This window comes from Bos taurus, chromosome 25 (assembly GCF_002263795.3).
Source record: "Bos taurus isolate L1 Dominette 01449 registration number 42190680 breed Hereford chromosome 25, ARS-UCD2.0, whole genome shotgun sequence".
Lineage (NCBI taxonomy): Eukaryota > Metazoa > Chordata > Mammalia > Artiodactyla > Bovidae > Bos > Bos taurus.
In genome coordinates, this window is record NC_037352.1 from 29,881,071 (window position 1) to 29,907,169 (window position 26,099).

General features: G+C 48.1%; 1 protein-coding gene across 10 annotated transcripts in view; it reads right to left on the reverse strand.

Annotated features, from left to right (window-relative positions):
- AUTS2 (activator of transcription and developmental regulator AUTS2) overlaps positions 1-26,099 on the reverse strand; it is a 1,215,681-nt gene that overhangs the window by 98,822 nt on the left and 1,090,760 nt on the right. For all 10 annotated transcript variants that reach the window (XM_059881699.1, XM_024985248.2, XM_059881698.1 and 7 more), the window contains one exon: positions 3,249-3,300. In XM_059881699.1, the coding sequence (XP_059737682.1) occupies positions 3,249-3,300 (52 nt within the window). The remainder of the gene's footprint in view (positions 1-3,248; positions 3,301-26,099) is intronic.

A 26,099-nucleotide genomic window follows, 5' to 3' on the forward strand; every position in this document is an offset into this window, starting at 1 on the left:
AGCAACCATGACCTTGATTAAAGTTACTTTTTTTTTTCTAATGTCTCTAACCCTAAGCCTTGCACTTTGGAGGTTCATCTCCCCACACCTTTGGACAAGCTGAATTCTCACTGAGCAAGTCGTATGTACCCACAAGCATGTGCCATTTGATTAATTTCTTTCAAAATGTGAAATAAAAGGCATCAGAAAGAAGTAATGATTTGGAACACCTAAACACCAAAATCTTACTAGTCCTCTATTAAATCGGACGGGCTCTACAACAGAGAGAATCAGAACAAGATCAAAGAGGCAGAGGGATAGGAAACCTCTGAGGTGCTACTCTGTTTCAGCCCCTCCCCCTCACCAACTAATTGTCTTATCCCCACCAGACACATTGGCCCAGGACTCCGTTCTGCTATGATTGAAAAGTCTGACCTAAAGAGGCGAAACGATTTACTCCAGCTCACAAACAGACTGATGGGACTTGAGCCATGACCCCTGCGGCTTCAGTCAGAGCTACATCCCCCCGACCTCGGGGGGGGGGGCCCAACATCAAAGCTGTGCCCCCACCAACCCCGCACCACAATCAGCTTGTGAGATTAGCACTGCCCTCCCACAGTGAAATTTTATGGACCAAATCTGCCTGCCGCCGGGGCTCAGCAGCATAATCTCGCCAGCAGCTTAAAGCCACGCTTCTGGAAGGCCGGAGCCCGGTGGGGCTCCAGAGAGGGAGAGGTGGTGTGTGGCTTTACACATCTGGAGGGGGGAGCACACACGTGTCAGCTGCCCTGCACTCTTGTCAGACTGTTCAACAAGCCCAGGCTCTGAGGATTCTCCCAGCGGTGTTTGTTACCTGGTGTAAATTTGCCCTTTCTTACATGGCTTTTTATTGCTCTTGGCTAAGAATACTGGACAGAGTCAGGAGACCAGACTTGCGGGCGGGGCAGGCCGCTTTTGCAGAACTTGAACTTGATGCGCCTGAAGCTGACAGTTCCTTGAAGGCCTTGTCAACCATCCACCCGGTAAACACTGCCACTACCCGGAGTGAAAATCAGACCCAAACCCACAGGCACATAGCGAGGCTCCCTGCACCTGTCTTCTGGAACTTGTTTTCCTGATATTTAGCAGTGCGAATACTAATCCCCTTAACAAAACTGCCCCCACACTCCCCTCCCTCCCCGCCCCACCCCCTGCTTCATCTCTTTCTCTCCAGGGAGGAGGGCGGGTGCTGGATACCAGTCCCTCTGTTTGGCACCACCTGGATTTGCGTTGATTCCGGCTCTTGTCATTCATGTTACCAACAGGAATTAGCATAAGACGTTAAGGGGGAACTCTGGAGGAGCCAAGAAAGGCCATTTTGATGGAAATAAGGGGCAAAGGAATAATCTGCCATCAACTAAAATGCTTATTTGTGTATGGTTTCCCAAGAAAAGCTTAGGGGAAAAAAAAATAAAAAAGCCTGTGTTGATTTTAGTGTACACAAAGAAACCTTAATCCTTTCAAGGCAACTAAATCACCCCCAGAAAAGCAGCTCAGAAGAAAGGCACCCTGTCAGAAGGAGGACTATTCACAACCAAATAGATGCCACAAATCACATTCTGTAAGTAAATAAAAATAAGAATGTGGGAGACGTTTGATTGGAAAGGGGGTGGGGGGTGGGAGGGTGGGGTGGCGTGCGGGATGGGGGGGGCAGGAGGGAAGATGCAGAGGGAAGGAGGTCACGCACGGCTGTTCTGCCACCCAACCCTCCTCCTGGGCCCTGAAGGGTGCCTTTCAGCCCCCGAGCCAACACTCAGGCCAGGGCTGGCTGATCCCAGAGAGGGGACACGCATTCCAGAGCTTTCCCAGCAAGCTGGCAAAAGACAGACACAGTCACGTGGGCTGCAGGGGTCCTGCGGAAGAGGATGGGCAGGTGTCACTGAAACAGAGCACCTCCTTCTGAGGACCTCAGGTCCGCCTTAGGGTCCTCCTCCTCCTGTCTTACAGGGACCCACGACCATCTACCATCCTCTTCCCTTGTCAAAACGAGCAATAAACAATCGCACATTTTCCCATACGAGCCCTGTACGCTATGAACTGCCATGTACCTTCTTTTATTGGGCTTTTAGCATTATGGACAACAAATTTATACAAACTTTCAGTCCATCAAAATATATGATGACATATAAAACTGGAATACTCCATTATGCAATAAAAAAAGATAGAATTCAATATGACAATAATTCTGGGAGTAACAGCAATCACATAAGCATGCACACCTCCAGGGAACGCTAAACAGAATGTACTATTTAAAATTGCAGTTGGTTCGAATTCTGAAATAATCGGGGAGCTCAAAATAACTGCACTTCGGAATGTGTCTGACTAACCAGCTAGCAAAAACGCTAGCCAAGGCCACTGGAGAATGTGTGGACATGGTTTCAAATATCACTTCGTGAAGGCCCAACCCTGTTCAAACTAGCCAGTATCCTCCAAGTAACACAGAAGGTGACCAGGACGGGAAACATACATTCTGCATTTAGCAATTACGATGCAAACATCACGTTCTACAGTGGAGAGGAAGAGATCAAAGAGTTTATATAATTTATACCTTTCAAAGAATACATCTTTGCAAAAACCCGGTATTAGAAATTCCCTTAAATTTCATTATTTCCAACAATATGCAACCAATGAAAACTGCCCAGAAACCTATTGGTAGTGATTTAAGATAAGTTTCCCCTTAATGTACTGTGATATCATTAGCCTCTCTCAGTTTCTACTGCAGTTTGGAAGAAATTAATGGAATAGCACGTATTTAAATTTTGCCCTCTTGCTCGTTTATTAACTTCACAGAAAGCCCACAGCAGAGTAAGGCTTGGTTTATGACCATAATCCTGTGAATACTAAACATGTACTGATTATTAGAGTCTGCAGTACAAACCAGCTATTTATCGTTCTCCAACTGCTGGGTAGTTGATAACTAACAATAAAGTTAAGGCATCTTGAGAATGATTATTCTCCATGATCACTTCCTACATTAAATGAAAGTCACAGAGACGTAGTCATTTCTTAGGCAAATCAATTTAAATAAGGATTCAATGTGTTCTTTCACAATAAACTGTTTTGGGATACATCATGAGAGCACAGATTCTGTCTCAAGCAAAAATACAAATTATGAACTGGAGCTCCAGAATGGTAAGGGGTGACCATTGTTCTTTCTGCTTTCATTCAAGGCAAAGACAACAGAACAGATAGGGAAATAAAAGCTGCCACTCAGATTTAAGGGTTCTTACCTTTGTTTACAATAACAGTATTGAAGAGTTTTTCAGAGCTGGCATCTGAGGCCTGCAACACAAGAAGGGGGAAAGTGTGATCACTGTCATGAATACTGTCACTATCATCATTACTATTATTTTAAATCAATTTACTCCGTTTTTGAAAAGCCTGAAAAGGAAAGTAGTAATTTCTCCCAATCCTCCATAAGGTGGTGCTGGTTGACTGCATGAGGCAGACCTGCAGTGCAGCTATTTGCTAAGGGGGAAAAAATCTGATTTAAAAAATGTGTCCTTATTAGACATATTATCTGTGCAAAACATATTTCTATGAGATGATACACAAAGCAATTCAGCTCATTCACATAATGATTTTCCAATTTCATTGACAGATCATTATTTTGGAAACGGTACTTTTTCCCACATTTGCAGACATGCCTGTTTTTCAATTTTCTCTCAGAAACCAGAAATGCCTATTCTTTAACACTAAGCCTCTCCTCACTAAAAAGTGTTGTCCAGCACTCCCTGAAATTCGTTTTTAAAGATTTATCTGATGACCCCGAGGTCCTTGTCCCCTGTGGTAACCAGGACGACCTTGGTGTTGAAATGAAACCCAGCCGACCTGCCTAACACGCCGACACTATATACACTGTCAGCATTATTTCCTTTCCATTTTCTAGAAATCATGTCTGCTAATTATTACAGTGGCTCCAGGAAAGTGAAATAAGCCTGTTTAAACAGCAAGAGTAAACCCAATTTAAATTATACACTAATGTTCTGGAAAATCAACATAAAGTCGGTTTGGAGGAAAATGCTATGATGTTTCAGAAGCACTGTACTTCTATAATTTGAAAAATTAAAAAAAAAAAAAAAACCTTAAAAATTAAGCAGCTCCATCATGGAGTAATTAATGTATCTGCATTTAAAGTTATAATGGTTATATTTATGCTATTTTTGCTACCCAACCCTTGTAAGAAATCACTGATTTTCACACTTTACACACAGAGATGCATGTTTTGACAAAGCAAAGCATAGAATGGTGAATAAATCTAGAGAAAATATAAGAGAAGGGGAGAATTTGAAATACAACATATTCAGATTCTGGAGCTGGCTTTTGGGGACAAAGAAGATACTCAATGTAGTCTTTTTGTGCTATGTTGACAAAGATGAGACATTCCTGTGTGATCCTTATGTCTGAAGTGAACAAGTTATAGTTCTCAATGTAAGTGATACAGAAAGACATAAAATATTGTTACTATGACTATTTCCCCCTTTATTTTAATTCTAATCTTCCTACTGTAAGGGTGGTTCTGAAGATTAATAGATCAAGAAAAAATGAATGTATTGCAAAACAAGTGCTGAACTACATACACTCATACATAAGCAGTTTAAAATAAAATAAATCCTAGATAGATGCTTCCTTTTATTTTGCATGAATAAAACATATGCCAAGGGCCTTCCTGCCATTTTAAGTAAAATTGCGTATCATAGTAGCTTTTCATAAAAATAAACCGCCAAAAAAGTGTTGCATGGAGGGGGAAACAAGCTATGCATGAAACAAATCAAGAATACTGAGGTATAGAAGCAAAAATCACAGAAACAGTGTTGTCCTTATTGTAATATATAGTGAGATTTCTAGGAACACGAGTTTCCCAGCTAAAAACTTGGAGCAAAGAGCGTTTCACCATTACTTGGTGAAAAAGTGTCTCTTCAAATTAGAATGGCTCTGTTAAATTCATGGCTTACACTACAGCTGATATTTTTAAAAGGAAAAAAGGGGAGAGGCTGTTAATTAAATCAGTTTGCCAGAATGCAATAACCCTTGCAGCTTTGAGGACTACCTATTAAAATGAGTCTCACTGGGCCAAAGGACCATAGAAACAAAGTACTGTACCATCAACGCAAAAAACACCCGGCAAGGAGAGAAGGCTCCTGATCCAGCTTTTATTTGCACTCGGGGTGTGTGTGTGTGTGTGTGAGAAAAGAAGGGAGAGATCAAACAGGACAGAAGCTGGAGGTGAAGAGGCCCTTTGGCTGGCTTGCACACCCTCCTTGGGGGCTGCTACCCTTGCGTCACCTCCACACCATATTCTCAAGTAGCCAGTTTAGTGATCCTTATGTCTGAAGTGAACTTAGAGGATGTGACTATTATGATGCCATCCAGTAAGTTATTAAGGAAATGAGTCTGACAGGATATTCCGAATGACTTAGGAGTAATGTTCTCTAATAAAAGCTTCTCCAGCCCTTTAATTTTCTGATACATGTCACAAAGCCCTTTGGCAATTGGGGAGGGGTGGCGATGGGTGTCTCAGAAAGGCCTCCGGTGGAAAAACACCCCAAAGAAAATGACTATAATGGGACTTCGGCTAATCAGAAAAATGATCTGGAGCCCTTTTTCTCCCATCCAGGTGGTTACAACTATGGCGGACCACAGTCCTGAAAAGTCAGAAAAGAGCTTCTCCACCAAAGTCTTAAGCAGGAACTACAAGGAAATGCTTTGCTTTTTTCTCCATGAACTTTCACATTTGACTTGTGCTCTATAGCATTTGTGCAAATTTGTGGTTTCTGGGATCTTAATCTTAGTTTTCTTTTTCATTATTTTTAAGGGAAAAGTCTGCAGTTCTTTATATTACCTGGACCTTTTTCCTCTTTTTTTTTTTTTTAATCAGGGACGACTAATGGAAACCTGGTGAGCCAAGAGTTAGCTGGCGAGCACAGCTTTTTCGTCTCTCCTAACACGGGGGCATCTTTACATACTGAAGATCTTTAGATTTCGCTCGCCATTTTCATCCCCCTCACTCCGTTTTGGAGAGCCAAGGCGTTGTAGCCCCTATATCTAAAAATGATAGGAAAAAAAAAAACAAAAACAAACCAAAGCTCTCTTTTGACTGCTTTTTATTTGGGGGAGGGGGATGGAAATAGATTAAAAAAACACACACACTGAAAAATGACTCGACGCTGTACCGGGTGTTTAAAGAAAAGTTAAACTAGTCAAACAGATTGAAGAAAAGAACACAGAGAATGAGGAAAACGAATAAGCCTTCCGAGCAGACAGGGGTGGGACGCGGCCGCTCCGGTTCGAGGTCCACCTTAATTCCCTTCGGCCTCGGATCTCGGGCCCCAGCACCCACACCCGCACGAGGAGGGGATCTCCAACAAGAAAAGAGAAACATCCTCGAAACTTAAGCATGAGTTCTTTGCCCAATTGCGGCGATCCCGAGCCCAGATCTCCTTTCGCTTCCCTTGGCACCGCGTGCGGGCCAGGATCCCGACCTCGGCGCGGGGAAGCGCTACCCGGGGAACCGGCGGCGAGCTCAGCGCCTAGGTCTCCAGCCCGAGCAGGAGCCGGCCCAGCCCCAGCCGGAGGCAGGCGGAGCCCCTAGGGGCGGGTGGCGCCGGGGCGGCTGGGGTCTCCGGGCACCACGGCGCTGCTCCGGCCGCCCGAGCCCGGAGGGCCAGGGGTGGAAAGTACAAAGGCGGGCGCCCGGGCAGGAGGGAGGAGGGGTGGGTGGCGGCGGGGGGCTCGGGTGCGCCAGACGCGAGGAGCCCGCCCGCCCCTGCCACCCTTGCCCGGCCGCCGCCAACAAAAGACCCCCGACTCCCTTCCGACCGCGGGCGCCGAGCGAGGCAGCCGCGCGCCTCCAGGGCTGCATTACCTGGTCGCCAAGGGTTAAGCAATCCTGTCAGCCCCAAGTTCATGGTTTGGTTCCAAAGCAAGGCTCGCGGTGGGGGGGATCGTCAGAGACCAGGGGGGAAATCAGCCAAACACGAAGAGAAAACGCCCAACTCCGACCCGGCTCGGTCCGCGCGGGTATCGGCTCCTTTCTCGACGAAAGTCTGGAAGCGGGTGCACGCCAACCAAATCCCAACGAGCGGCGGCTCCGGGGCGGCCGAGCGCCCGCGCCGCGCGCACATCCAGCGCGGCCGAGGCCAGGCGGGCGGCCGGCAGGCGGCCGGGAGGGAGCGCCCGGCCCGCGTTCGCCCAGCTGCCTCCCGGCTGCTACTGCGGCGCGAGGGGCCGGCGGGGACTCGAGTGACGTCCCGGGCGAGGCGGAGAGGAGCGGCCTGACCCGCGGCCTCGGCGCGCGGAGCTAAGAGCGAGGCGGCGGCGGCGGCGACAGGACAAAGGAGACCATGTGCGGAGGGGAGGAGGGAGAGGGAGGAGGAGTGCGCGCCGCGGCGGCGGCGGCGGCTTCTCCCCGGCGGCTGCCTCGGGCTCCCGGACTGCCGCTCCCGCCTGTCTAGCCACCCCGCGGGCCGACCGGTCCCGGTCCCGCCGCCGCCACCGCCGTCGCGGCGCTGGAGGAAACGCTCCGGGAGTCCTTATTCGGGGCCGATCTCTCCGGCGCGCGGCGCTGCAGCGTTCGGGGCGCCGGGCGCACTGCGCGGGGCCCGCGGCGACTCCCGGCCAGAGCTCGCGGGCAGGCGGGCGGGAAGCGCCCGGGGCTGGCTGGGCTCGGCCCGCGCTCCGCTCGCGGGCGCCTGCCTTTCCCGCCGGCTCGCCGCTCAAGTGAACTCCATCGGCGGCCGCCGCCGGCGCCGCGGGCTCCCTGGCTGGACGGGTGGCGGGCGGGGGCGGCGGCGGCACGGGGGCCCTGGCTCCGGACTTCGCTCCCCGACTGCGACAAGCGCGCCTGCTCCAGACGCTCGCAGCTCTCGGAGCGGGACTTCCTCGGCGCGCGGAGCCCGAGCCGCCGGTGCCACCGCCCCTCCTCCGTCCCGCCCCGCGCGCCCCGCCCCTCGCCGCCCCTCCTCTCGGCCCGGCGCCGGGTCGGCCCCGCGGGGGCGCAGTCCCCGGGTGCGACATCGACAGCTGTCGCGGCTCCCCCCGCGGCTTGGGCCCCAGGTCCCCACGGCCGCCTTCCCGGCGGGCGGGCGCGGCGGGAACTGCAACGCCCCGCGCCCTCCCCGCAGTTGTCGCCTCCAATACTGCGCGCGGCTGGGGAAAGGCCACTAGGCCCGCGGTCTAGGCCGGTCACGTCGGTAAAGAGCAGGCTCTCTCGGCGGTTCCGAGGGCTCGACGAGAAAGTGATGTGGGTAAACCGCATGGCACACAGTAGGTGCTCAAGAGTAGTAAGTCCATTGTTGAAAATGAGGGGGCGGGGGTGGTCAGAGTCTAGTATTAGTAAAAAAAAAAAAAAAAAAGGGTCTTAATCCAACCTTATCTCCACCTGATCAAAGGCTGGGCTACAGTTTGTTTGGTCTCAAAGGTAACAGTGCATGGCCTGGCGGTCCACAAATCCCCACCCCACCGCCCACTTCAAATACACCGGCATTTATACCCTCCCCTCAACAAAAGCTTCCAGGTGGCTCAGTGGTAAAGAATCCGGCTGCCAATGCAGCAGATGCAGGTTCCATCCCTGGGTCAAGAAGATCCTCCGGAGAAGGCAATGGCAACCCACTCCAGTATTCTTGCCTGAGAATCCCATGGACAGAGGAGTCTGGGGGGCTACTGTCCACGGGTGGCAAAAAGTAGAACACAGCTGAACAAGTGAGAGCAACATCAACCAACATGGAGAGGCTTCTGCCAACAAATGCAGGGAAAGGACTGAAGCAGTGCCACAGCCTAGCTGTGCAGGGATGAACATTTATCATCACTGTGTTCTCCAGGGCCTGGAGCGGACACAGGGGCTGAATGACTTCAATCTTGGCCCCTGGTGGATTCCCCTGAGCAACACACTCCGACCAAAGCACCCGTGTGTCCAGTCTGGTGGGTCCCTGGGTAGGATTCTGGCCTTCTTTACTCACTGTCCCAATCACAGAGTCCCCCAAAAGAGTACCAGGCCATACACAAGGGGTGAGGAGACCCTCTGCAAACACCTGGAGTTTTCATTCCACCCCAGCTGCTTGGCAGGGCTCCCTCCTTGGTGTACAGGAAAATGGCTGAGATTTCCCCAGCACAAGGCAGAAAGGCAAGCAAGGCCGAGGCCACACCTGGGAGGAAGTTCCAGCATGCATACAGGAGCCATGTGAGGGTGGGTGAGAGAGCAAGGGACGCGGCTGGCAGTGATGTACGCATCATCCGAACGACATGGAGAGGGTTTCAAGCAGTCACGTCCATCTGAAGGAAAGTTGAACTCCATCCCAACTTCACCTCTTTGAAGTTGAATATCCATCACTGTTTGATTTCATGGCACTCTTGAGAAACCTCTCAAGGGGAAAAAAGTGGGTACTTGCTGTATGGCATACATTTTTTTCCCCTTCAACTTCCAAATACAATTAATTCTGGAAATAAGAGGCATGTCTCTCTTGCTTCACAACACACCCTCAAACCCAACTGGTAGCACTATGTGGTGGTGGTTTTTTTAAATTTTTTTTCTTAAAAGATAGATCATAGAGATTTTTCTCTACCCTGACTCCCAGAGTAATCAGAAGGGAAGATGTCTCCGAAGGTGTGAGTCTGGAGTTGACTATTCCAATTGCTTACAAGATGCGTCAAAAACTAGGTGAAGCCCTCAAGCCAGAGGGTATTCATTCTGAAGTTGTGGGTACAATACCAAGATAGCTCAAAGACAAACATTAAATTTTCAAAAAAAGACATTTAAATATTGTTTTTTGGGGGGAGGGGGGAGCAACCAAAATGGGACTGTTTTCCTGTCTTGCTCGCTAATAAAATGAACATTACGGGGAAGAAAAGGCCTCAGCTCCTGCCCCGTCCCCTATAGGGTAAACTGAGGCGCACAAACAGCACCGGGCAACTTTGCCGACCGACTCAACCCACCACTTAGCCCTTAAAGTGCAGTCATCGGGCCACGCAGCTGACACTTGCCACGCCCTGCAGTAGATTGTCATCTCTGATTATCAGGGATCAGACCTCAGAGGAAAGCCTGGGACTGATCTACATGTGTCTCTGGGTCTTGATAATCTACAATCAGGAGGAATGCAGAACCGCTGGGAGCTGAGCCTCTAGAGAACCCACAGACCGGACCTCCGCACCACTGCGTCCGTATTAACCCCGCTGGCACCCCGCACCCTGCCGCAGTGCCTACCCCTCCACTTGGTCTCATTCTCAGCCTCTCACTAGACCTAGGAATGGGCCCATTCTGATTGTGATCCAAGTTGCTCTATACCCCCCTCTTCTCTAGCAGGGAGGAAAGCAATGTCAAAACTGGAAGGGAGTGGCTAGAGGGACAGCATCAGAAGCAGAAGGAAGGAAGCAAGAAGGAAAAGAAAAAAAAAGGTCATCCACACACTGGGTGATGGATCTGGTCAGAGATCTGACTTGCAAGATTTATTATGTTTTTCCCTTAGCTTCCCTTTATTGGAATTTTAATCTACAGATTAGAAAGTCAAAGGCTGGCAGCTACCCTGTCTGTTATGTTTAGAAGGTTTAACGAACTGAGCACTAATGACTTACTGTCACCTTCAACCTCTGAACCAGATCTAAGAAGGGCAAGTCTCACAAAGGGGTGGCCCTGACTAGAAGCAGATAGTAAGATCATGGATTCAATGGTCTTTCAGGATTAGATTATTTCAGAAACAATGACATTTTTTTTTTCTTCGTTACGCCACGTGGCTTGTAGGATTTTGGTTCCCCAAGCAGGGATTGAACCCGGGCTACAGCAGTGAAAGCCTGGAATCCTAACCACTAGGCCACCAGGGAACTCCCAACAGGTTTTAATATACAACCAAAAATCTTAGGAAGCCACCTCCCTGGTGGCTGAGATGGTAAAGAATCTGCCTGCAATGCAGGGGACCTGGGTTCGATCCCTGGGTGGTAGAGATCCCCTGGAGAAGGGAATGGCTATCCACTCAGGGATCCTTGCCTGGAGAATTCCATGGACAGAGAAGCCTAGAGGCCTGGGGGGGTCGAAAAGGGTCAAACATGACTGGTTTAGAGTGACTAAACCACAACACACATACACAAATCTGAGGCAAGTCTATGATTAATCAGTAAAAAAATTTTATAAGCTAAATTGAAATATGGAGACTTCCTCATGAATTTTCAAACTATATCTAAAGACAAACTAGGAAGTTCTAAATCATTCTAAAATGGCAGTATTAAAACTTAAAATATGAAATTTGATTCAACTTGTATCACAAACTACCAGACTGAGACTAAACATTTTTTGATAAGATAGTTCTTATAAATTCTGGTTTTCTGTCAAGTACCTTATATAGAAAAAGTGCATTAATTTCAAGGTGTTCTCCCTCACAAATATAACTTCAGTCACTCCCTAAAAGAACACATGCTGGGTGATCCTTGGGGTGGTTTAAAGGAAGAGGAAGTCTTTACAAAAATTCCCTCCAGTTTTTCTATGTTAAATTACGTAGTTTGAAAAGACTAGGAAAGAGGAGTGATAACATGAATTTTGTCTCCCAACTAGCCTTGGAAAAGATGTCATCCCACCTGACTTACTTCTGAGTCTCCTAGAGGCTTGATCTTTTCAAATTCTAAAGTTTTTCAAGCGTTAAAAATACAAGTTTTGACTTGTTCTTTGGGGAGAGGTTAAGAGCCAGCGACTGGCCTCCATCCTGACCTTGTCATTTCTGAGCCAGGAGACCTGGGCAAAGCTCTTCTCTCTCCCAGCTCAGTTTCCTCACCTGTACAATGAGGTGACAGTGTCTATACTTTATAGAGCTGCTGTCAGTAACAGCCCCCGGCACGCAGTAAGCAGGATATCTGTGTTGGCTACAGTAATGAAAGATGACATTCTTGGGGCTTCCTTGGTGGTAAAGAATCCGCCTGCCAATGCAGGAGACGTGGGATAGGTTTGATCTCTGATCCAGGAAGATCCCACATGCCTTGGAGCAACGAAGTCCATTCCCCACAACTACTGAGCCTGTGCTCTAGAGCTCGGGAGCCTCGACTACTGAGCCCACGTGCCTGGAGCCCAGGGCTCTGCAACAAGAGAAGCCACCACAATGAGAAGCCTGCACAGCACAACTACAGGGTAGCCCCTGCTCGCCGCAGCTAGAGGAAACCTGGGCGCAGCAATGAAGACTCAGTGCAGCCAAAAATAAATGAAAAAATTATTTAAAAAAATTAATACTCTCTACTTCAGAGACCAGCAAAATAAGAGTATCTTCTGGTATGGCTGCAATGTCTGCGGCCATGCCTTCTACGGAATTCCCTCAACGGGGATCACCACAGTCATGATGAAAAGAACCACGTGAACATCGTAAGTGACACCAGTCCCCAGCAGTGGTGACAGTGGTTTGTACCATCTGTACTACAGCGGAGAACCCCACCTTTACACAGGCTTTACTGTCAGCGGTTCCACTAGATAAAGCCCGAACCTGGCTACAGATTATTGCATAGCCTGGGCCACATAATAAGGTGGGAGGGGTGGGAATCACGTGGATCTTCCTGATGGATTATAAAGTCCAACCTTGGATCAAGCAAAATGTTTTCAGAGTTTGCAAGGCGCTAAGACGTGATCAACCTCCTAAGGGTAAGGGCGTCAATTTCTTCAACTAGGAAATAGCAGGCATCCCAGTGATGTCATTTTGACACGTAAAACTGACATTTCCCGTTTAAACAGGCTCACAAACACAACACTGGCAAGCACCCAAACTCCGAATAAATAAACAAACAGGCCCAGTTTTGTCTCTAACCATACAAGTGGTTTCTTATTGGCGTAGAAGCGTGTTTTTTGGTTCTCAAGGTGCAGGAGAACCACTACCTCAATTTGGTTTTGAACTTGATCATACAAGGGCTGTGTCTCTGCAACTCTGTTCAGGCCACAGTCACGTAGAAGGGACAGACATGTGTCTGGAGACAGGGGTCGAGGCTTTATTATCTGTCTGGGAGGGTTTAACGGGAGCCCATTTCCTGGGATCGGCCTTCTGTCTGCACCCACCTGGCTTCTTGTGGATAACTCAAGTCTTGGGATGTGTTCACATGCTGTGTGCCCCGCATGGTACTAGGAGGCCTACCTCAGAAGAGGCATGATGGGAGAGGATGGCTGGCGGCTGCTGGCCGAGGTTTTCCCATCCTATTGCTGAGGCTGCAGGCGCCTGACCAATCTCTGGGCACCTGCTGAAGTGGAGGGGGACTCAGGGCAGAAGACAGACGCTGAGAAGCTAAGAAGAGGGACCTGCAGGTTGACTGTGGCACCTGGGGCCTCCCTACCCATGGCTGGTGACCAACAGCCCCGGGTGGAGAACGGAGTCAACAGGAAGTGGAGAACTCCCTGGGAGCAAGCTGGTCCTGCTTCCCACCTCTTCAAATTCCTGACTTTCCAAGCAGTCCAGCCCAGACATGAAAACTCTTGCAGGGTCCCAGGAATTTCTCCCATGCAGGCCAGTTCGTTTTGCGCTAGGGATCATACCCTCCTCCTCCAGTGATGCACAGCGAGCCAACCCTCTGTTGTTGCTCAGTCGCGTCCGACTCTTTGCGACCCCACGGACTGCTGCACGCCAGGCTTCCCTGTCCTTCACTGTCTCCCGGAGTTTGCGCAGACTCATGTCCATTGAGCTGGTGATGCCATCCAGCTATCCCATCCTCTGTCGCCCCCTTTTCGTCCTGCCCCCAATCCCTCCCAACCCTGGGTGGCCTCAGACGCCTCTGCTCTGCGCCTCGCACCCCCCCTGAACAGGCCATCTCTAAATGGCAGCCTCATTACTCATCACTCTGAAAGGAGACTGCAGTAGCTCATGCTCTTACTGCCGTAAAGCAAAAGTCTCTACCATTACATGCCTGTGTTGCTACAACTGATCACGGTGCTGCACCGAGAGAGAAGTAAATAAACAGAACTGGGTTAGTTTATGATGCACACGATTGAGACGCAGGGGGGAATAAATATTTTCCGAGTGTAGGAGTCAAGAAAAAGAATTTTACTTTCAAACTTCACAGTGTACTATAAACTACAAAGGGGAAAAACTATAAGAAACCATAAAATCTCTCTTACCTAGCCACCAAATCTACATTAAAGTATTAATATTCAGAAGCTGACAGTCCCACAAAGAAAGGCAATGAAAAAACAAACAAACCACCCATTCAATCTCTGCTGGTGTCCCTCAGTGGAATCTTAACTTTTCACAGAAGGGCACAAGAGCAGGACGATGGGGGCCGTGCCTGCCTCGTGCCTACCTGGGTTTTTCTCCCTTCTCCATCGGACCACTCAGCACTGAGGGGTGCTTGTGATCTGGGGTCTAGAGACCTGCATTTGCTATGGAGTTCATGTTCCCTGAGGCCAGGTAGTCACCCCGTCCTAGTTACATGCTCGCATCTCCAATACCCAGCTCCTCTCACTATATCTGCACAGAAATGGGAGTGGGGTGGGGGAACCAGTGAAAATTAAAATGAGAAATGTATACAAAACGTCTGCGTGCGCTAAGAGGATGGGTAGAACAAAACACGTAAATGAGTCGATGAAGATGACATCGAGGAAAGTCAAGTGTTACATCTGACAAGAAGATGCTTTTGGTGAGGCATGTTCTTTGGCTGTCTTTGCCTAAATTGTCCCAGATTCTGATTCTTAAGCAGGCTTACTGGATTTTATAATTTGTGGTCCCTGGCCCGGGTGGTTAGGAGTGTGGGCTGGATGTTGGAAGGACGTTATGTTTCAATCCAGTCTCGATTAAGATAGCTGCTTCATCTTAAGTTTGTGAGTTAAATTTTCCTAAGCCTCACTTTCCTCATCTGTAAAATAAGGCTAGTAACAGACTTCAACCCTTATAGTATGTTGTTGAAAATCTTAAATAATAAACTATGAGGCAACTTGTGCTTTTTATATACAAGGAAGACAGGTTAAGAAGGCCTGCAAAGTGGATGCAGCCATTTCTGTTTGGGGGCAACCGGGAAGTAGCTGGTCTAGTGGTTAAAAAGCACGGCTTCTGACGACAGAACTGCTGGGTTCAACCCCTGACTCCCCCCTCCACTCCCGCTTATTAGTTTTTTGATGGTGGACAGATGGCTCTACCTCTCTGTGCCTCAGTTTCTTGTAAAATAGGGCAGAAACAGCACATACTAATATTACAGAAGCTGCTGTTGAAGCGGTGAACGAACCACTGTGTGAAGGCATTTGGAGAGTGCCCTGTCTTCACTGGCTACCAGCCATCGATGAGCAGATATTAGTTTGGGGAAGGCTGGCTGACGGTGGCCTCTCTTAGTCTCAAAACTGGAGGTGGTCAAGCACCCGCTCCTTTAGAGGGTGGGCTGTAGGCTGAGGGGAGGAGGACCGAGCTGGGGGAGACGGTCCCTCAGGACACAGTGCTGTCGGGGCCCCATGTGTGCATCAGGGGCTGGACGGGAGGGGGCCTGGCAGGAAAGGCAGCCCCTGTGGTCACCACTAGGGGCGCAGCTGTCTGTGGGTCGGCAGGTGCCCTAAATGGCCCTGCTAGAAAAGGCTGCCCTGGAAAACTGGGGTTGCTGGGGAACCAACCATGGTTCCCAGTTCTCTCCTCGAGAGGCACATGATCCACTTTGGACTGAGTGAGCTTCCCTGAACTTCTAACAGTTCCAGAGAGAGCAAAGGGCCCTGAAGCCACCTGAGGTCGCTGGTTGGACATTCAAATGATTCACATGCATGTCGCAATAGGAGCTCATGTGGCCTCCCCTGCCATGTGTACCAAAAAACAAGTCACACCAGGCACATAATTAGAATCTCAGTTAAGTGTTGCACTGATGGGAAACTGTTTTTCTGTATCTGACTTGAGGACCTTCCTTCCTAGCTTCGGTTAGTCCCAGGAAAAGATTGTGGTTATACTAGGTCTGGGTCAGGCTCAAAATGTGATTCTGATCCTCATTTCAGGGCCTTGAAATGAAAGGGAGGAAACCAATCAAGGAGCTAGTGAACCTGAGACCAGGGAGAGACAGAGGCCATAAATTATACACCCTGATGCCACTTACTGCTTCTAAGATTCAGTCTCTCAAAACATATGTTACAATATATTTTTCGAAAATGTATACCATTATTACATCATCTGCTCTGATGTCAACCCTGTGAGGCCAAAAGAGAAATGGCTCTTCTCCTCCATATTTCAGACAAGGCAGTTGACACAGAGAGGGTAAGCATGCCCTTTGGAAGTGGAGGAGTCCGGACGATAGCGAGGTTTCAGCAGGTACGTCCAGCCCCTTCTCCTCTGTACTGGTGTGCACCGACCACACCACTGGATGAATCTTGATTCTTCACTTCCTCGGCCAAACTTGGACTCCCACACACTCCCAATGCCGAAGTGTCACTTCCAGATCTAACTCAAAATAAATTCTGATATCTAAAACCTAGAGACATTTCAAGAGCCAAGAGTCATGGTAAAGGAATTTGAGCTGTGCGAATACTACTAAGATACACGAGTAGCTTACTTGCACAGGTTCTGTTGTTTGAACGATGACTTGCAACCCATATTAAGGTAATTTGCGAAAGAAACACGAGAAATGGAGGCCAGCTGCACGTCGGTGATCTTTCCCTACAGCCACCTCTCTTTCCTGGAAACATGTTACCTGAAAGCGTGAATACTCTCTAGGGCACTGGAAACTCTTTTCCTCTGCCTATGCTCACGCACCTAGCAAAGCTCCTGTGCTTTCATTTTCGCTTCACTGTGCAGTCTCCTGATGATCCAAATATTTACTTGCAGAAATTCTTGTTGGGTCAGAGCAGAACGTTTGCTTCTACTGTTTTGGTGAATCATACGGTTGCTGGGGTACTAGGCGGACAGCTACGATGTCAGAATCCCCTTGGTTTATCTTACCTGAAAGCATTCTTATTGACCAATGTTTCTGACTTTTCCCCCTTGTTCTGGTCTTGGTTTTCTTCCCTGTCCCTTCCACACCAACAGGACGGAGCAGGAAACTCTAACATGGCCATTCCAGGCGCTTCCAGCTCTGTGGCTTCATCAGTCAAATAGGTGTACTCTGCAAATGGTCAACTGCTATATAAATGCTAGCTGGCAGTTACGTTGGGTAAGGGTAAGCCTGCATGCCTGCAAAGACCTGCTAATGCCTCTCTGGTCCTGTACCACCTCCACTTACAGACGTTTACTGAAAATTAATTAAACCAGCACTTTCTTCTGCTCAAAACTCCAGTTTCTCTGGAAGGTTTCCTTAGGGATATATATTCAAGACAATGTCTGACAGGTTTCTTGGCTCATCTCTGAACACTGTTACTCCTTTAGGGGCATAAATGTCCTTTGCGAGAATAAGCAGTAGCTTTGGAGAGCAAAGACTCAATCTCCTGAGGGCCAGGACCATGCGCTTACCCACCCGACCGTCATCATTCCTCTAAACATCCTGGTACTCGCATGCCTTGCATGTAACAGGTGGTCAATAAACAGTGTCAGAACAACACATTAGTGAGTCAAATGACCATTTCCCTGCCAACTGAAACAGAAGAGAATGAAGACACTGTTTCAAAAAGAGACTAAAAGATAAACTCCCTCCCACAAACAGCTGCCAGTCTAGGATTTCATAGAACATAGAAACCCACCATCATAAGGTGAGCGACAGAGCCCATTTAACTTCTCTTGAAAACTGAATAGTCTCTCCATCCGTCCAACCCTCTCCTTCCCCTCTGTGTTCACAAGTCTGTTCCCTATGTCTGCATCTCCACTGCTGCCCTGCAAATAGGTTCGTCAGCACCATCTTCTAGACTCCATGCAGCATGGAAACATATACACTACCATACGTAAAACAGCCAGCCAGTGGGAATCTGCTGTATGACTCAGGGAGCTCAAATTGGTGCTCTAGGACAACCTAGAGGTGGGGGTGGGGGGAGGGAGGTGGGAAGAAGGCTCAAGGGGGAGGGGACATATGTATACCTATGGCTGATTCATGTTGATGCATGGCAGAAACACAATATTGTAAAGCAATTATCCTTCAATTAGAAAAAAATAAATAGAAAATTGATTACTAATACCACATCGACCACTGAAGCTGCCATTCTCCCATGGAAGGTGGAGCTCAAGCTCTCTACCCTGGAATCTAGGCTGGCTCTGTAACTGTTTGGACCAACAGAACGTGGAGGAAGTGATGCTCCGGAACTTCAGAGCTTGTTAAGGCAGCAAGAAGAACTTCCTCAGGTGTGAAGAAGGTCTGGCAGCTTCTGTTTCCTTCCTCTTAGAACCCAGACGCCATGTTGGGAGGAAGCTCAAGCAGCGACACTCCCAGCCAAAAGCCAGTAACAACCTGCCAGCCTCTTGGGAGTGGCTCCTCCAGCCCCACCTGAGCTCACCTCAGCTGATGCCACGTGCATCAGAGAGAAACTACCATGCCCAAACAAATAAGTCACTGTTGTGTTTTCAGCTCTTAATCTGTAGTCTGTTACAAAGCAATTGGTAATGGATATAACTATCTAAGTCAGTGCCAATGTTCAGAAAAAGGAAGACGATGAACACACGCCAGGGTGAGACATGCCATGAGCATCACCTTTGTGCTCTAGCCTCTCCAAGGGAATGGCCAGGACCTTGAACCCAGGCAAAAAACCCTACTGAGAGAGAGATAAATAGCAACCGAAAAAATCCTAAAGTCAGAAAAATCATTGTCAAACCAAGGCAAAGTTTTCTATTTGATAAAGTAGAAGAAAACTTAACGTGACAACGTTAATGAAAGAATAAATCTGACCTCTCCCATTCCTTTCGGAGGCTGTGACTGTTTGCAAAACTAGAAAGTCTTTAGTAATCCCCGCTCTTATCTAAAACAGATTGCAGTTTTAAGCATGGCCTCGTGAAACTGCAGGTTCAAAGGAACCTGAAACCGCATTAGCATAAAATCTGGAATTCGCATTTCCACCAAATGCGCAGCTGCCATCTGACAGCTCTGCTGTGATTTCAGTTTCAAATAGAAACTGAAAGTAGCTGAGGTGGCGTGGGCCACGGGCTCCGTGCTCTCCACACTGGCTCCCTCCCCACATTCACACACTCGAGGGCGTCTCAGAGGTGCACCCAAAACCTTCACTGATGCAGCGAACCCGACAAGACTAGCAGGGGAAAGCTCCAAAGCCCGTCCGCTTCTCAGTACGGAGGGCTGGGGGTTGCATGAGTACTTGGCTAATATTATTAGAAGTGTTAAATATTTTTTAAGTAAATTCCCACCAAGCTGCTAGGACTGAGTGGGTAGGGGAGGCAGAGCACCCGTTCCCGGGTTCTGCATTACAAATGCCAAGAAACCCACACTCCACACGCTCGCGTTTAAATGCCAGCAGGTATGCGGCCTCGCTTTCATGATTCACTTAACACCCTCTGAGCTTTCTCCTGAGGCAATGACAACTCTAAGCAGCTACATTTTAATTCTGGAAAACCCAAGGGGGGAGGGGGTTGCTTTGCCTGCTGCTGAAATACCATCACCTCTGGGATAAAAAGTTACACCTCTTTGTATAGGGAAGGGGAGGAAAAGCTCAGATGTGTCTGATTCCCTTGAGGAATACACACACACTGTAAAAGGAGGTTCCTACCCACCGGTAGAGAGGGTGGATTTGCCCAGAGCATCCCAAACTTCCTCCTCTGATCCTCTGCACGAATTCAAGTGACAGCTGGCAGGGCTGCTCGCGCAGCACATGAAAAGCTGGCTGCAGCCGCCCAGGGAGCGAGAGGCAAGGCCCCCGCCTCCTTCCCCACTTGCCTCCTGCTGCCCACCGGGTCCTCCGTCCACCACGCCCCACTCCCAGCCATCTGCTCCCGAGCCAGGGTGTGGGTGTTAACTTAACATCCATCCTCACCAATGCAAGTGATGGGGATGGGGCCCGTGTGCGGTCCAAGTATCCTGGGCCCAGAGGCTCATGGGAGGTGGGGGGGTGGTCCTTTAGCCGCTCGCTTCCACTCGGGTTTGTGCCTCCTTACAAGTTCCTCTACTGTTAGTGTACAACTTTTCATATTCTCCAGGAGGAAAAAAAAATGTAGTGAGCATCTGGTATTTACACAGAATCTTAGAGGGAGTTGACGGATTTAATTACAAGTGTTAGTAAAACAGGAAAGTTGTAGCCAGGCTTTCAAATAGCCACTCGCCTACAAGGAACAAGACCTACCTTTGTGCTGCTGGTGAAGAATGCAATTTATTTTCCTAGCGATGAGTTTTCCTGGAGAGGGGGAGGCTGGTGAAAACACAGTTGCTGGCTGGTAGCCTTTACGTAAATTTACGATGTCCTTCTTATACAAAGATCAAGCCGCAAACAACATTCAACTCGGCTGTGTGCACCAAGTCGCTTTTCCATCCCCACTAGCGGTGGTGGGTGGATTTTCTCTGTTATCAGCGCTCACGGAGAGCCAACATCGTGTATTTATGAAATGACTGGTGGGTTTAAAGGTACAACATAAGGCCAGGAAAATGATTACAAATGACTAGCCTATGTGAGGATTAGAGAAATGAGCTGATCATCACTGGCAGCAGTCTCTGTTGAGTTTTAAAAACTGCCTGAGGGTCACTGTGGGTCATTACAGGTCAGGTCAGGTGCTGAAAAACGCTGTACTGGATTAACAAAGTCAGGAGACTTGGGTGTTAGAACATGCCTGCGGCACCTGGCTGCAGCTTTTAATAAGTCTGAACCTTCGGTTTACCAACAAAATGCATACAGGTTGGGATGGGAGGAATTATCATCTCCTCTCTCTCTCGCTCTTTTCCATATATAAGGTCTTGTGATTGTACTTGATCTAATATCTAGATTATAAACAGAGAACAGTCTCTGCCAGAAAGCAGTATTTTCCTCCTGTTTTCTTGGTGGTTCTGTTATTAATTTCTAAGGAGGGCACATTGTTCGACGTATCTTTTCTGGGGCACCCCACTCTCTTGGAATTGCCTGATAGACCAGCAAAATGTCAGCAGTATGCTACGGTTTGCATTTCATCCTTCCAACTGGTAAAGTACCATTTAACTTTCTCATCAAAACAGTCGAGGCTCAAGTGGGCCTCCTTAGCGCTGTGCCTCCATCACTTGGTACCCGGGCTCATTAAACCCGGCGTTTGCGTTTTAAAAGCAAAACCAAAAGGGCTGATGTGTCAGTATGCTCTCTTTAATCTGAATCCACAGGGAAAGGACTTCAGAAAGGAAAAAAGAAACCACATACCCTCTCCTTAACCTTCCCACCCCCACCAGACACACACTCACACACACACACATCAGAACACCGCACGACTGGAAGCTGGCCTTTGTCTTCCTCAGACCATTCTGAGCCAAGGCAATGTGCACACCACATTGGGAATCAATTTAATCATTTCTGACTTCTCAACAATCAAATGAAACAATAAATAGCCTGAACTGGGCTTGAAGGGGAAGAGGACCACATGTATTTCCTCTCAGGATTTTTCTTTTTTAAAAACATGAAAGTTTGGCTTGAAAAGAACTTATTGCACAGACACATGTGGCCTCAATAGGATAGATCTTTAACCGATGAGACAGATTCCAGACTCAGGCACACAATATCAGGATTTAAGTCCTCAGAATTCGGTAATGGAAAGTTTGGGTCACATTAAGGGCTGTAGGATCCAGGGATAAGATTTAGTTTAGAATTAACCTCTTGGGCAGCCTGAGCTCTCCCCCTCAGAAGCACCATATGTCTCCAATTCTATGTCGTTCCTTCTCTCCTGGCACTTCCCATTTGACGGACCAGAAAATTCCTGGCTTTAGACCACTTCCCTGAATATTTACCGTTGACTCTCACCCGAGAATTACTTTTTTTTTTTTTTTTAAAGAAGCGCTTTTAAAATAGTTTCTGACTTTTTATTTTGAAAAATCTCAAACTTATAGAAAAGATAAAAGGATGGTATGAATAATACCCAAGCCCTTTCATTTATATTGCTTGATTGGTAACATGTTACCACATCGACTTCATCTCCTGACACTCTTGAACTGTATTAAGACACACATGGGACTTCCCTGGTGGTCCTGTGGTTAAGACTCCGTGTTCCAATGCAAGGGGTATGAATTTGATCCCTGGTCGGGGAGCTAAGATTCCCACATGATGTGCAGCCAAAAAAGGGGGAAAAAAAAAAAGATACCACTCTAAACCAATACTGACCATTCTCCCACTGAGAACAATCTGTAAATTAAAAATAAAGAAAGATATTGCTCTGGACAAGATGAATCTAAAACACTGTAAAAAGCAGCCAGGCAGAGGGTCAGAAGTTCGGAACCAGAACACCACAGAGCGGGGCTAGAATCGGAGATTCTTCTTGGGGGGTGTCCTCCAAGAAGAGAGGAAGTGACGTGATCGCCAAGAGCAAACTGTGGAATGGGGAGAAACAGACCTGAGGACAGGCAGACAGCGTCCATGCCTCCGGGGCCAGGGAGGGCGCCCCTGGAGGGGAGAGTCAAAGAACACCCCCCTGCAGAGCCAAGGAAGGGCCCGAGCCTCAGGATGGGGAGGGCGGGCTCAAAAGTGGCCTGATGCTTTAGACATTCTGGAGGACAAGGGCTGAGGAGAGACAGATGGATAGAGGCAGGAAGTACAGACTGCTTTTGAGGAGTAAGGAAGAAGGGCTGGAAAGAAATAGAAAAGTGCACGTTTGGGCCATGAGTCTGTGTTCCGCTATCTGGACGGACGGCTGAAGTCTGGCGTGCCACCCTTTAAAATACGGAGTGCAACTGCACACACCCTTGTGTACTACCCCTGTCTCCATGCACATGTGCATCCCTGCACGGGGAGATATACACACACACACACGTATGTATCCTTATGATTTTCTATATGTATTTCAAATCTATTTTTAATAAAGAGGAGTCCTTTATGCCAAATCAGTAGTAAACTAGCCACATGTCATAGAATACTTTACATTCATAGACCATTTTTGTCCATGAGATGTAAATGAAAGCATAAAGAGAAAGAAACCGTGATAGCAGTGCAGAAGTCTTAAAACGTGGCTGCAAAGGCAACAATAAACAAAATGAAAAGATAACCCACAGAATCGGAGAAAACATTTGTAAATGATGTGACTGACAAGGGGATCAGTCTGCAAAACTTACAAACAGCTTATAGTGCTTAACGGTATCAAAACAAACAACCCAATAGAAATATGGGCAGAAGACCTAAATTGACATTTCTCCAAAGACGACATACAGATGGCCAGCAGGCACGTGAGAAGGTGTTCAACATTGCTAATTATTAGAGAAAATGCAAATCAAAACTATGAGATATCATCTCACATCAGTCAGAATGGCCATCATCAAAAAAACCCACAAACAATAAATGCTGGAGAGGGTGTGGAGAGAAGGGAACCTTCCTACCCTGCTGGTGGGAATGTAACTTGGTACAGCCAGCATGGAGAACAGTATGGAGGTTCCCTGAAAAGCTTTAGAGCTACCCTATGAGCCTGCGATCCCACTCCTGGGCCTATACCCAGAGAAAGCATGGTACATGCACCCCAGTTCATCGCAGCAGTGTTTACAATAGTGAAGTCACGGAAGCAACCTAAATGTCCATCAACAGAGGGATGGATAAAGAAAACGTGGTGCATATATATGTGGAATATTACTCAGACATCAAAAACAATGAAATAATGCCATCTGCAGTAACACGGGTGGAATTAAAGGCTGTCATACTGAATGAAGTCAGTCATATAGTGAAGAAGGAACATTGTATGGCATCCTTTATATATGGAATCTAAAAAGAAAAGATACAAATGAACTTACGAAACAGAATCAGATTCACAGTCTTCTTACAGTTGCTGGTGCGGAAGGATAGCAGAAGGGTGGGGGGCGGGGGCGGGGGAAGGGATAGTTAGGGAGTTTGGGATGGACATGTACACACTGGTGTATTTAAAACAGATAACCAAAAAGGACCTACTGTATAGCACAGGGAACTCTGCTCAATGTTATGTGGCAGCCAGCATGGGGCGGGGGTGGGGGAGTTTAGGGGGAGAATGGATACATGTATATGTATGGCTGAGTCCCTTTGCTGTTCATCTGAAACTATCACAACATTGTTAATCAACTCTGTGTGTGTGTGTGCACACACGCACACTCAGTCGTGTCCAACTATTTGTAACCCCATGGATTCCTGGTTCCTCTGTCCATGGGATTTCCCAGGCAAGAATACTGGAGTGAGTTGCCATTTCCAACTCCAGGGGAATCTTCCCAACCCAGGGATCAAACCTGTGCTCTCCTGCACTGGCAGGTGGGTTCTTTACTGCTGTACCACGTGTTAATCAGCTATATCCCAATACAAAATAAAAAGCTAAAAAAAATCATGGCTGCACCTGTGTGGATACTCGCATGGCGAAGCTGGTCTCCATCCCTTCCCTGTAGCTCCTGCCCTCCGTCTCCTGGACGCTCACATTCCAGACGTGTCCTCTCAGGAGACGCTGCCCAGAAGCCAGCTACTTTCTGTGGAGAGTGACCAGCCACATGGGCAGAGCCTGTGCAGGTGGTCCGGTGGGTGGACCAGCCCATCCCAGCTCGCCTGAGTCATCCGCGCCCAGGCATGGGACGTGTGAGTGAAGACATCTCTGGATGATTCTCGCTCTCAGAAACTCCAAGCCATCCAGACATCATGGAGCAGGGACAAGCCCTTCCTGCCTCGTCCTGTCCAAATTCCTGACGAGCTGAATCTGGGAGCGTAACAGGGCTTGGTTGTTTTCCACCACTAGGTCTGGGGGTAGAGAACCTGCACAAATTTAAGTGTGGGTTTCCTGCTTTGAGCAGGAAAGCAGGAAACAACAAAATTCATTTTGTTCATTTCAGGTTGTTCATTTCAGAAGCTGCTTCCATGACTGGCAGGGGTGTTGGGGCAGAAGGGGGCTGGTTAACTGGAACCTTATTGGCAGCATAGGTTACACCTGAGACGGGGCGAGATGCTTAAGAATGGGATGTGTATGCACTCAGTTGCTTCAGTCATGTCCGACTCTTTGCGACCCTATGGACCGTAGCCTCGCCAGGTTCCTCTGTTCATAGGATTCTCTAGGCAAGAACACTGGAGTGGGTTGCGATCAATGCCCTCCTCCAAGGGATCTTCCTGACCCAGGGATCGAGCCTACATCTCCCATGTTTTCTGCATGGCAGGCAGATTCTTCACTGCTGAGCCACCAGGGAATTTCAAGAACTAGAAATTCCCAACTGAAACTGTGGGGCGCAGGGGACGTATCAAGTCACATACCGGGAGCTCTTACTATGTCACTTTTAAGAGACTCCACAAGCCCAGAAAGAAAAAAAAATCACCAACACCAAAAAAACTTGATAAATATTTTCCATAACAAAACACAATTGGTTGCAATGGGATCCAGCTCTGTTCCTCATTAGTTACCCTTCACTTGTCAGACAAGCTCCATATCTCACTGAAATCCACGGTGGATTCTTTATAGTTGGCTGGGAAATGTGACTATACATTTCCTTTATACCGCATGCTTTCTTGAGCCTGCTTTTAAATCTAGAGTGCATGCTTTGCTCCCCTTTTCTACAGGAGAAGGAGCTTCAGCTTCCAATGAGAGGTAAAAGCAGGTCACGGCGGCCGCTTCTGAAGGCTGCTTGCAGAGCAGGTGGGGAAGGCCAGGCTGCCATTATCAGTGGCTACCAGGTACCCCGGGATCGCGTCAGGTGATAAAACTCTCGGCTGACACCAGAAAAAAGAATCATCACTCCTTCTCCTCTACCCCTCCCTAACTCCCTCTTCTTCTTCCTTTTTTTTTAAAGGAGGCTTTTTAGCCTCATTAAATGAAACCTTATCTCTGAAAGACTGCAATCCTCAGCAAATGACAACTGCGCCTAATCTCATTTTCTGACAAGTGATTCTGACAGCACCTTCCTTTTGATTTCTGAGACATGTAGTTAGACATATATTAATCTGTCAGTCATCATCCCGAGGAAGAATGAAAAAAAAAAAAAAACAGAAAGAAAGAAGTGAACATTTGTGAATATGAAGGGGGGATAAGAGGCTGCGACACTCATTTTAACTGGTGCATGAACATTCCTTTCTCAGGTGCTCCTCTCCCCCTTGAAGCACACGGACCATCCACAGAGGGGAGATGGAACCTGCCCAACCAAAGGTCTGGTCGAGCCCCAGTCAGGGCTTT